The sequence below is a fragment of the Nannospalax galili genome, unplaced genomic scaffold, assembly GCF_000622305.1.
Source record: "Nannospalax galili isolate Female #2095 unplaced genomic scaffold, S.galili_v1.0 scaffold278, whole genome shotgun sequence".
Taxonomy (NCBI): Eukaryota; Metazoa; Chordata; class Mammalia; order Rodentia; family Spalacidae; genus Nannospalax; species Nannospalax galili.
The window spans coordinates 13,216,658-13,229,700 of NW_008347536.1; the positions used below are offsets into that span (position 1 = coordinate 13,216,658).

General features: G+C 50.0%; 1 protein-coding gene across 2 annotated transcripts in view; it reads left to right on the forward strand.

Moving 5' to 3' along the window:
* Positions 1-4,114, forward strand: part of Lrrc32 (leucine rich repeat containing 32) — an 11,810-nt gene extending 7,696 nt beyond the window's left edge. For both annotated transcript variants that reach the window (XM_008844219.3, XM_017800911.2), the window contains exon 3: positions 576-4,114. In XM_008844219.3, the coding sequence (XP_008842441.1) occupies positions 576-2,480 (1,905 nt within the window). In that variant the 3' untranslated portion in view covers positions 2,481-4,114. The remainder of the gene's footprint in view (positions 1-575) is intronic.
* Positions 4,115-13,043: the final 8,929 nt, after the last annotated feature.

Consider the following 13,043-nt stretch of genomic DNA (forward strand, 5'->3'; position numbering starts at 1 on the left):
AGCCTTGCCTTCCGGGCCCAGTGCTGGAGCAGGCTACCAGAAGTGGGGCTGCTGACAGGAGGGAAGGTAGCAGCTGCAGAAGGAGGTTATGCCTAGGAGCTTGTCCCAGAGCCCACCCTATGTCATGAGAGGAATGAAATCAAATGGGCTGTCAGGAGAAGAGCCTGCAACTTTCTATGTCACAAATTCCTTTTTCCCAATGTAGCTTCCAGTTAGTGCTGGGTCTTTATCTGGCAAGGGTGTGGAACCAGGAGCCCTGGGTCCAGCTTGGCATTGCTGCTCCCTGTTATAAGTCACTCTCAGTGAAATGTGGCTTAGTTCTCCATAAAGCAGGACAATAATCAGCACAGGGCTTTCTTTATGTTGTTTATTCTTGTATCTGTCTACCATCTCTCCATCTACTGTAGGGTCAACATAGGGTTGCCAGGGGTGTGGGCAAAGCTAACATCCTGGGAGTCTGTGGGGAACCTCCCCAAGTCTAGTGGCGGGCTAGTCATCTTTCCTAGAAGACTGTTCAGTTCCACTGTCCTGCCCCTGCTGATGCCAGCTGCTCTGCCTGCCCTTCCTCTCCTTAGGTGCACAAGGAAGCCTTGTGCCAGGGCCTTGGCCTGCTCCAGTTCCCCTCAGTGCTCCCATTGGACATCCAGGCCCTCCATCTATCTGGCAATCAGCTGCGGAGCATCCTGGCCTTTCCCTTGGGTTTCTACACAGCACTTCGTCACCTGGACCTGAGTGTCAATGAGATCAGTTTCCTCCAGCCTGGTGTTTTCCAGGGTCTACCCCACCTGGAGCACCTGAACCTGGCCCACAATCACCTGGCTATGGGCATGGCTCTGAACAGCGGTGGGCTGGGCCGCCTGCCTCTCATAGCCTCCCTAGACCTATCTGGAAACAGCCTGTACGGCAGCCTGGTGGAACGGCTGCTGGGTGAGATGCCAAGCCTGCACACACTCTCACTGGCAGAGAACAGTCTCACACGCCTGGAGCGCCACACCTTCTGGGGCATGCCAGTCCTCGAGCGACTGGACCTCCACAGCAATGTGCTGATGGACATCGAGGATGGTGCCTTTGAGACACTGCCTCGCCTGACCCACCTCAATCTCTCCAGGAACTCCCTCACCTGCATCTCCGACTTCAGCCTCCCGCAGCTGCGGGTACTTGACTTAAGCTGTAATAGCATTGAAGCCTTCCAGACAGCCCCAGAACCCCAGGCACAGTTCCAGCTGTCCTGGCTGGACCTGCGGGACAACAAGTTACTCCACTTCCCCGACCTGGCTGCGCTACCGAGACTTGTCTACCTGAATGTATCTAACAACCTCATCCGGCTCCCTGCAGGGCAGCCCCAGGACAGTGAGGGCCTCCATGCACCCTCCCAGGTCTGGTCGGACTCTCCATTTTCTAACCCCAGCCGGAATACCAGCACCCACTCTCTCTCCCAGCTCTTGAACCTAGATTTGAGCTACAATGAGATTGAGCTGGTCCCTGATAGCTTTCTTGAGCATCTGACCTCCCTGCGCTTCCTGAACCTCAGCCGAAACTGCCTGCGATCCTTTGAGGCCCAGCGTGCTGCTTCCCTGCCCTGCCTGGTGCTCTTGGACCTGAGTCACAACGTCCTGTCGGCACTGGAGCTGGGCACCAAGGTCCTAGGGTCCCTACAGACACTGCTCCTCCAGGACAACAGCCTGCAGGAACTGCCACCCTATACCTTCACCAGCCTAGCCAGCCTGCAGACGCTCAACTTGCAGGGAAACCAGGTCAGCCCCTGCGGAGGACCAGCTGAGCCAGGTCCCCCAGGCTGCGTGGCCTTCTCTGGTATCCACACTCTTCAAGTTCTGAACATGGCAGGGAATATGATGGAGACGCTTAGGGCAGGGACTTTCCTCCACACACCACTTACTGAGCTGGACCTCTCAGACAATCCAGGGCTAGACGTGGCCATGGGTGCCTTGGCTGGCCTGGAGACATCCTTGGAGGTACTGGCACTGCAGGGCAATGGACTGACTGTCTTACAGGTGGATTTGCCCTGCTTCCGCTGCCTCAAGCAGCTCAACCTTGCAGAGAACCGCCTCAGCCACCTGCCTGCCTGGACACAGACCGTGTCCCTGGAGGTGCTGGACCTGCGGAACAATAGTTTCAGCCTCTTGCCTGGCAGTGCCATGGGTGGCCTGGAGACCAGCCTCCGGCGCCTCTACCTACAGGGGAATCCACTTAGTTGCTGTGGCAACGGCTGGCTAGCAGCCCAGCTACACCAGGGCCGTGTGGATGTGGACGCCACCCAGGACCTAATCTGCCGCTTTGGCTCCCAGGTGGAGGTGGCCCTGAGCCACGTACGTCCCGAGGACTGTGAGAAGGGGGGACTCAAGAATGTCAACCTCATCATCATCCTAACCTTCACACTAGTCTTTGCTGCTGTCCTTACCACACTGGCCACCTGCTGCTGCATTCGCAGGCAGAAGTTTAACCAACAATACAAAGCCTGATGGGGCTGGAGGATCCTTCTGCATCAGTGTGGGAGCTGTAGGGGCAGAGAAGCTGGGGACCAACCCAGGTCACACAGTGGCCAGTGGCCTAGCACAGTTCCCCTTTCTCTGCATCCTGCCATGTGGACAGGTAGCTATTTCCCAGGTTGCCTATGTGTTCCCACTGTGGAGCCAAAAGTGGGGCAGTTTCAGCCAGGCAGAGGATACTTTTGACCGTCAGATCAGCAGATCCACATTGAGCATCTGTTTCAGGTCACACTCTTCTCTGGGCACCAGAAAATGAAATGCATACCTGTCCTCGGGCCACAAAGGCCCAGAACAGGGGAGAGACCACACAGGGCAGTGGTCTTGAGGAGGGTCCCCTGGGTCCCCAGACCTCCCCCAAGTCTCCAGCTGGTTTGCTGTAGAGAATCCCACCCCAGCTGTGCCTGAACAAGGGAGGGCCAAGCCCAAGAGGATTTGTCTGTACCGTTTCCATGCAGCCAGCTCTGTCACATCTGCTAATGACTCTCAGCTCTCTGGAAATGAAAAGCTTGTGACCGGAAGAGAGAACCAGCAGTTTTGGATCTCTGTTCCTAGGCTAGCTTTCAGGGTTCCAGCAGGCAGGGCCTGCTTCAGACCTGTTCACCTGGGCAATTGTTAGGCCATCCTGTGTCCTGCTCTAGACAAGCCCCTCCCTCTCATGCACTCTCCTTTGGCACACACTGACCCATATGCTGGACCCCCTACCCCATGCTCAGGTGTCCTTCCATCCCAGCCCAACCCTAACTGCTGAGCTGAGAGGAGGAACCCTGGCTCCCTGGCTACCTTGCACCCTGCTTGGCAGCTGCAGAGGCACCAAGCTGACTCTCAGAGGTTGCTGTGTTCTCCCCATTATGCACAAGAAGAAAGTGAAGTTCCCCAAGTCTCCCTTGAGAGCCCCACAGCTGAGATAGACCAAAGCCAAGAATGAACCAAACCCATGTCCTTCCATCTCCAGGGCCCTGAGCCTCACCAGGACCATGGCTTCAGTCTCTCAGGTGAACAGGAAGTGACCCCACACTGACCAGGGCCCAAGCATCCTTGCGGCACACACCTACTTTCCTCTTTCAGGCAGGCACCTGCAGGCCCTCTGCTCAGTGCTCCTCATTCCTTTATAGACTGGTTTGGGTTCTCCCTTTTCTCACCTTGTTCCCACAATCTCATTTTCCCTTTGTTAAGCATAGCCTGGAGTTTTAGACCATTGAGTGCAACTTCCCATTAAATAGATAGGAAAACTGAGGTTTAGGAAGAGAATGGGACTTGCTCCAAGTTGTATAAGTCAGTGGTTGGACTGTTGCACAGTGGTAGAGCACTTAGCTAGCATGCACAAGGCCCTGGGTTCAATGCCCAGCAGCCCTGAAAGTCAGGGATGGACCCATGTGGTTTCCCACTCTCTCAGTCGCAGCACAAGACAATGCCAGCTATAACTTCTGTTCCTCACCATGCCGTGGACTCTTCCCCTAGAAAATACAAAGGAAGACCCCTCAGACTCACCACTCACCCCAGGGTCATGAGCTGCAGAGAGGAAACGAAGCCCTCAGCCCCATCACAGAGCCTGCTTCATCCACTTCCCAGTGCCTGGCCCATACACAGTCTGCCAGGGCATTCAGTAATGCACCGAAAAAATGAAAACACCACTCTGCCCCGTTTTACAGATGAGGAAACTGAGGGCCAGAGAAGGTTAAGGGCTCAAAGAGCCAACGGGCAGATCCATGGCTAGGACCCTCACTGAGGGCTGCTAGTGGGGACCAGGTGCTACTGCACACAGCACTCTTCCTCGGGCCTGGAGGCCAAGCTGCCGCCCTGTGCCTGGGCTTTGAAAACACTATATCATGCTGCTGTCACCTCCCAGGAGCTGGCCGCTGCCAGGCCCTGGGACCAGCTCTTTGTGTAACCCACATGAATGTATTAAAGTATAATTTTGGAGAAACTGTGGCCTATCAGCGTCCTTACTGTGGGTAACTGCACCACCGCCTGTACTTGAACCTTTCCTGTCCCATCAGTCTTTCACTCCTTTCAGTGCATCTCTGGAACACTGAGACTCTTGACCAGCCCCACCCTAGACCTTGGGTCCCAGCCTTCACATGGCCTCCTCACACCCAACACCATCTGTCCCCCACCCCAACCAACCCTAAGAAACATGGCTTTTGCTTCTTCCCATCCATGGGCAGTTGTGCATCTCCCACCTTTCTGTGTTCTCACCGCCTAGCCGTCTTAAAACCAGTGAAAACTTCCTTAAACCACTTTGCCCATCTATCTCTCCTCCCCGGTCTCCATGGCAGACCCTCCCTTCACAGCTCACCCTCGCCCATCTATCTCTCCTCCCCGGTCTCCATGGCAGACCCTCCCTTCACAGCTCACCCTCGCCCATCTATCTCTCCTCCCCGGTCTCCATGGCAGACCCTCCCTTCACAGCTCACCCTCGCCCATCTATCTCTCCTCCCCGGTCTCCATGGCAGACCCTCCCTTCACAGCCCACACCCTCTTCCGTAACTGAGGCCCTTTAGGAGCCTAGTACTTTTCAGACTCCCTTGGCCCTGGAAAACGGGGATTGCTGGAGAATTGGGGACAAATTTAGTCTACGAGCAGCCAGGCTGCATATTTTAAATATTTATTAGTTTTCATTTTATGTGTATGAGTGTATTGTCTGCATGTATGTAAGTGTACCCATGTCGTACAATGCCCTCGGAGGTTAGAGAGGGTGTCAGATCCCCTGGAAATGGAGTTTCGGATGGCTGTTAGCTGCCGTGTGGGTGCTGGGAACCAAACCCAGGTCCTCTGCAAGAGCAGCCGGTGTTCTTAACCGCTGAGCCATCTCTCCATTCCCTAGGCTGCATATTTAGATTGAACCTGCAACTTGGAGAGTGAGAGTTGTGAGAGGAGGAAGGTTAGGAGCTGCTAATTGCTGGACAAGTGAAGAGACAACAGTAGTCAAGGGGGCCAAGTGCGATTTGAGAGAAGCAAGGGTGGGTAGTAATGCCTCCTTGGTCTTCCCACTTCTCAATTTGTAGCCCCAGGAGCTGGTTCTGGTTCTCTAGAGGCCCTGCCCAGGATACCATTCCCCAGGTACTTGCCCTCTGAGATTACCACCCTACTTCCCTAGGCTGCCTCTCTGCAAGCCTCAGCTTTTCCCTAACCCCCAAGCACCCTGGACACAGAGCCACAGCTCCAGGGGCCACTGAACCCTGGAGGGGCAGCCCTGCCTAGAGATGCCTTAAAACAGCTTCTTTGCCTGCAACCTCTCATCCCCATTCCTGCTCTCTGCTCATGTTCCAGCAGACAAATGAACTGCCTATGTCACTGGGCAGTGCTGGGGCTGGAAAGGCACACAGTAGGAGCTCAGTGATGGCAGAGTCAAGCCAGGCAGTAGCAAAGACTGGGCTCAGACCAGGGCCTGAGGGATCCCCATCCAGCAGGAGCCCACTAGGCCCCTGACCCCTTTTCCTGACAAACGGGAGTCCACTCACCTGGCCAAGACCCCCCAGTAAGGCAGAAATTCCTGTTTTCAGCCAAACATGGACACAGCTGCCAACTAGGTCATCCGAACATCCGGTTCACTAAGCTTTCAGCCAATTCCAGGGAGAGGGAGGTCCTTGTGTGCCCCGTATCACAGGCCACCTGGAGTACTGGCCTCTACTCATTCAACCATACCCTGTGAGGGATCCTGCACCCCACCAGTGATTCACCCTCTCAGCCCACCTGAGGCAGGGATCAGCTGCCTGTTGTGTGTACCCCTGTCCTCTAGGCAGCCCCCAAGATCTGCTGCCCTCCAGCCCCTCTGCTATTGCCCAGTATCTACTGACCATTACTGTTTCTGGGAAAGTCTTGGCTGAGCAGTTGATATACCTTGTTATTTTAATTTCAATAATTTATTTCTGTTGTTACCCTGAGATTCCAGAGCTGAGACTTGAACTCAGGTCTACCCCACTCTAAAACCAGTGATTTTTTTTTCTTCACTTTTTATCATTTTTTGCTTATTTGTGTATGGGGTATGCATGCACGCACACATGTGGCGATCAGAGGACAACTGACGGGGGTCAGTTCTTTCCTTCTACCACTGTAGGTCCAGGAGATCAAACAACTCAGGTCATCAGGCTTGACGGCAAGCACTTTTACCCACTGAGCCAAATGACCAACCCCTTGTTTGTTTTTCTGAGTCAGGGTGTTACGTAGCCAGGCTGGCCTTGAATTCAGTATGTAGCTGAGGATGACCTTGAGCACCTGACCCCCGCCCCCATCTCTACCTCCCAAGTGCTGGGATCACAGGTGTATGCCACCACACCCAGGACAGAGCCAGCAATCTTAATCACTGGTAGTCCTGCCACCTGACCCTCCCAACCCCAGGCTCTCCCCTCCTCCACCTTGAATGTTCTACACACCCTGACACACCACAAACTCCTACTGTGCTTGCCTGAATGGATCACCTCCTCTGGGGAGACTGCCTAGATTCCCTCCTCCAGCTACTTGCATCCTTGGGCAGCCCTCAGCCAAAGCATTGGGCATCTGCCTGGTCCACCATCAGACCAAGAGTCTTGGAGAAAAGCTCCTACCCAGAGTCCTCTGTGTGTCCCCAGGGTCTGTGAGCCAACATAGCAGTGAGCTCAGAAAAGATTTCCTGAATGAATGGCCCCTGACCTCTAGGACTTATGAACTCTTGGGATTAAGACCAGCCTCAGACAGACCCAGGGAGTACAGAAAAAGCACAGGGCAGCGGGACATGGACACTCTAGGGGCAGCAGCAGCAATATAAGCATGTTCTCTGGCCAGCCTCTATTGTCCTGTGGTCTCCCCTGGCCTCTAGGATCCTGTCTTATCTCTGTCCTTCCCCTCTCTGTCCTCCCTCGTCTTCTCATTCTTCCTCCCTGCTCCTATCACCTATCTCATCAGAAACAGTTGTACTGAGAACAAGGCTGGAGGGGAGGGAGGCCCAGGCTGTTTATAGGAACTGGAGTCACTCCATCCATCAGCTCTGTTTGGAGTGCAGACCAAGAATAATAAATAACTTGGCTCCACCCCAGCTGTGCTTTCCCTGAACTTGGCCATCCCAACTCCAAACCTTTCTAGCCAGCTGGTTCTCAGGATCCAGCTCCCACCCCACCCAACTCCCACCTCCCATCAGGCTGGCCTGGAAAGAGTTCTGCCTCTAAGATAAGAAACTCAGAGCTGGGTACATTTGCTATTCCATTACTCTGGGAGTGAAGGCAAATTGCATTGTTTGTGCCTTCATTTCTTCATCTGTACAGTGGGTTCACAATTGTGTTCATTTGTAAGGCCAGAGTGCTTAAGCATCCAAAGGTTCTGGGTTCTGGGTCTGTGAGAGACCTGGGGGCAATTGGATTAAAGCCTTTGCTATGGGGTAGAGGGAGAGAGGAGACCCATACCGCAGCACAAAGCCAGGAAGCTGTCACTGGTGAGGGAGGTCTGGATTTCATGTTCTGTGAGGCCTTGCAGCTGGAGTGAGGGGAACTTCAAGAATGTCTGAGCTGCCTGCAGGAAGGATGAGCCTTCTGCATGAGATAGAGAAGCCCAGGCAGAATGATGCTGGACGCTGGAGCCAAGCCGAGCCTAGCCTAATCTAGCCTAGCCACTGGAGATTCAGTGTGTTGTGAGAAGAGTTTGCTGCTGCCCAGATCATAGCTTTTGCCCTTGGGCTCTCTGGTCCTTCAGCATAGTCTAGCCTTCTGGAATCTTCTTTTCTTTACAGGAACGCTTCCAACTCACCCTGCTCTACTCTTCCAAGCTGTGGGTACCTTTCCAGAATTCTGTTGTCACATCTCCACAGCTCCTTCACCCAAAACACCACCTTACAAAGTAGAGCACTAAGATAATGAAAAATTATAGACCAGTAGTATGTGTTTCTGGAGTAAATTAGAGAAATTAATAAAGGAGTAAATAAAAGAATGAATTAGAGAGACCAAGCCAACAGGTCCAGAGCCCAGTGATGGTCTCTGGGCACTGATAGCTCATTAAAGAAATAAACATTAATCTCTCTCTCTCTCTCTCTCTCTCTCTCTCTCTCTCTCTCTCACTCTCTCTCTCCACACACACACACACACACACAAAATAAAACAATGACAGACTGTGATGAGTACTATGACAGGAGAGTCAGGGAGACAGTTGAGACAGGGCAGGAAGCACAGGAACCCTCTCAGAGGATGTGATGGTGGGCTGAGATGGAGAAGGATGTAGACTGAGAGGTGGGAATGAATATTCTCTGATGTTTACCAAAACACCTGGAGAGGGTAGGGACAGAGCTCTGGACCCTGAGCTGGGTGCCCTACACTCAAGGCAGCTGCCACTGAGGACCTCCCTGCCCCACCCCCGATCCTCTGATTCCCTTTCTGAAATCATGGAGAAACAAGAGGTCCTGGGAGTCAGGCCTTGTGAGGGCAGGGGTGAGAGAGCCCAATTCCAAAAGCCCCTACTTTTTTTTTCCTGGAGAATGGGTTGGACTTACTAGCTTTCCACATCATTCATGTCAGCTTTTACTACCAGCTCCGCTAACCATTCCTATCAAACCCTCTGTATGTTTCCTCTAGGATCATCAAGTCACTGCTGATAGACAAAATCAACTGTGTACAAATATGCATATACATAGATTACAGATTTTTAAGAAATCATTGTTCTGTTCTATATTTTAAAATGGAATTGTAGCCTATACAGTCTTGTATTTTTTAATTTTTTTAAAAAATATTTTATTATTTTATGTGTATGAGTGTATTGCCTGCATGTATGTGAGTGTACCTGTGTTGCGCATTGCCGAGAAGGTCGGAAGAGGGCTTCGGATTCCCCTGGAACTGGAGTTAAGGATGGTTTGTAGCTGCCATGTGGGTGCTGGGAATCAAACCAGGTCCTCTGCAAGAGCAGTCATCTTGAGATGACTGAGCCATCTCTCTAGCCCCATATTTTTAAAATTTTTAAAGACATTTTTATTATTTTTTAAATTATGTGTATATGTGTGTCTGTGTGAGGGTATGTGCATATGTGAGTACAGGTGCTCACGGAAATCAGAAGAGGGCATCTGATCCTCTGTACCTGGAGCAGCTAGTGGTTGTGAGCCACCTGCTGTGTGTACTGGGAACTGAACTTGCACCCTCTATAAGAATAGTATGAACTCTTAACTGGTGAGCCATCTCTCCAGCCCTGCTTGTACCTTAAATTTTTAAAATACTTTAATTAATTTTTTGAGAATTTCATGCAATGTATTTTGATCACATTCAGACCCCCTCCCCATCTCCAACCCCACCTTACTACCCTGCCCCTAATTTCATGTTCTTTTTTATTATTTTTCTTTTTTAAAGGCCTATCAAATACAATCTGTTTGCCAAATGCTCTTGGGTGTAGGTCCATCCCTTGAAGTCTGGTCAGCCTACCAGGGATCACTGACTCTCTCTCTCTCTCTTAGCAGCTATCAATTGCCAGTAGATCCTCAGCTATGGGTGGGGCTTCTTGCCCACCTCCCCCATTCATGCTAAACTTTTGTCTGACTTGGACTTGCACAGATCTTGTGCAGGTGTCATAAGTAATGTGGGTTCATATGTCCAGCTGCCCTGTGATGGCCTAGTTGCAGTTTCCTCGTATTCAGTCACCACCTCTGACTCTCACAACTTTTCTCACCCTCTTCAGCAATGATCCCTCATTACAATGGAGGGCAGGGCAGAGGAGGGAGTAAAGGGAGAGATAACTAACACTAAAGGCCTTTTGAAAAAAGTCGTATATGGAAACCTACTACTGTAGAAGCTTCTTAAAATTCATAAGCAATATAAAAAGAGTTTAAGTGTACTTATCCCACAACAGGGGTTCAGTGGCCCCACTAGACACCACAGGCTAGCAAATAAAATTACCAATGCAAGGAATGAACTCCTTCTTTTGGAGCTGGTGATTAGGGAGGTCCCATAGACCCTCAGACAATACTATTGCCAATGTACTTGGTTACCTGACAGAACTTGACAGCAAGACCCTATTGCTTAAGACATTACATTCTTGGGTTGGGGAACAAACAAAAAGAAATCAAGCTGGTACTAACCTCAAAGCTTCATTTCTACTGGCTTACTTTCATATTATGCATGTTACTGGCAGAAAGGCAATCATCATCCTCACCCAGCTGTGAATGCTTTAAGCTGCAATAACGACTGGACTGGCAAGATATGCCTACTGGTGCAATAGTGGTACCAATATTATGGGCATAACCAACCACCATCTGATTGGACTTAAGGCCTGCTTGGCAAGATGGCACCTGTATCTGGCACTGTTATCAGGGCTAGACAGGTCATAGGTCATAAGGGAGGGCCTTTTACTGTTATTCTGCTAAACAGACATAGTATTAAACTGACTCCTAATGACTTATACTCATAGACTAAATTATTTTCAAAGAAATCCCCTCAAATAAACAGATGTAGTCTGGATTCATTTTTGCAAGTATATAATATTCCAGTGTTATTGTTCCTTGGTTTATTCAGACATTCATTATTGATAGACATTTGCTTTGTTGCCTTTTCTTACTATCATGAACATGCTGCAAATATCCTTCCTCATTTCCCTGTTCTCTTTGGCAACTGGGTGTTGTGTGAGACTATTCCTGGGTAGACATGAACAAACATCTACTCACCCCAGGGAGGGAACCAACAAAGACCAAAGTAAGGACACCACCAAAATCAAACCCCGTGAACAATGAGTTTTATTGGGGTTACTTATGGGAACATGGGTGAGGGGTTACTTAAAGGAACAGAAATAACTCACAGATAGCTACATCACTCGAAGCACACCCCAGCACAGGTGATGGTTCACAAAAGCTGGAAACTTGGAGCTCTCCCACAGGCAGTTCAACAGGACCAAGACTATCCTTTCCAGGCAGCTCAGCTGGTCTGAGAATCTATTAGCAGTTCTTATGGCTTATATAGTTTTAGGGAGGGAGGGGCCTAGTGAACTAGGTCAATTTCAGGAACTTCCTGAAGCAATTGGGTTATTTCCTGAGTTTAATGAGCTTCCCCTACAGGGTGGAATGTTTCCCCTTCCCCAAAAACATTCTGTTGTTTATCTCCCTTTAGAAGGTCCTGTTGTTTTGCCTCCCTTTGGAAAGCATCCTACCTGAAACTGGAAAGAATGAGATTCCCTATGGGATGTAGTATTTCACCTCCCCAATGCCTTAACTAGAGTCCCTTCAGGATAGACCTGTCTTATCTCAGAGGAAATTGATAGACAAAACTGGGTTTCTGTGAGAGGCAAGTAAAATTCTAGATATTGTATTATTACTTTTGCACCTCTGAGACCAGGATATCTTACAGAAACAACTTAAGGGGAGAGGACTTATGTAGACTCACAGTTTCAGAGTGTTCAGTCTATAATTGCTTCTGGCCCCATCTGCCTAGACAGAACTTCATGAGGGCAAGAGTGTGTGGGGTCACACTGTTCTTTACTTGTTAGTAGTTAGGAATCAGAGAGCAGGGGAATTCAGGAAAGGGGCCAGAGTGAGCTATAGCCCCAGTGACCAGTGACCTACCTCTTCGGCCAATTAGGCCCACCTCCCACCTTTTACCACCTCCCAACAACGCCAGCATATTATGAATCCATCAATGGGTGTCAATCCATTTATTACGCCAGAGCCCTCAGGATCTAATTGACTTAAACATTCACAGACACACCACAAGATGCTTTCTAATTTGATCAAGTTGACAATGAAAATTAACCATCATAGATAGATAGATGATGGATATAGAAAGATGATAGATAGATAATAAATACAGATAGGTAGATCATAGATCCAAAATCTATGTTGATTTAGATTTTTTTTTCTGTCTTTTGAAGCATGGTCTCCCTGTAGCCCCAGCTGTCCTGGAACTCACTATGTAGACCAGGCTGGCCTTGAACTCACAGAGATCCACCTGCCTCTGCCACCCAAGTGCTGGGACTACAGGCGTGTGCCACCACGCCTGGCTCTGATTTAGATTTTTAAAAGATGTGTTTGTTGTGGGAATTTCTGGGAGTAAAGAGACCAGCAGTGAAGTCAGGTGAAGGAGAGGAAGTTTATTCACACCAGCAGGCTGACACCAGATTATTCTGTAATAATGCTAGTACCAAGCTCAAGTTTGTAGGGAAACTTATAGTCAATCATATGCAAACGTTAAGCAAGCAGAGGGTTTCAGAAGCATGTATGTGGCAGTTAAGCAAGTGGTTACACATAAGCAAGTGGTTACAAAAGATCAAAAGAATGCAGCAGTTTGGCAAACAGAGTTCAATGGGGTGTACATGGTCGGAAAACTGGTAATAAACCTCAGGGCATGAGGGCAGATTCCTGCTTACCTTCCTATTCTCTTCTTACCTCTTATCTTGGGGGCTTTCCATGGTTCAAGGTTCTTTGCAACCATTTCATTGTCAGTAAATTTCCATTGCTACCACGTTTATGTTTCTTTGTCTTCATGTATGTATGTGCACCACATGTGTGCAGTGCCCATGGAGACCAGAAGAGGGTGTTGGATCCTCTGTTATGTGAGTGCTGGGGACCAAGCCTGGGTCTTATAAAAGAGCAACAAGTGTTGAGCCATC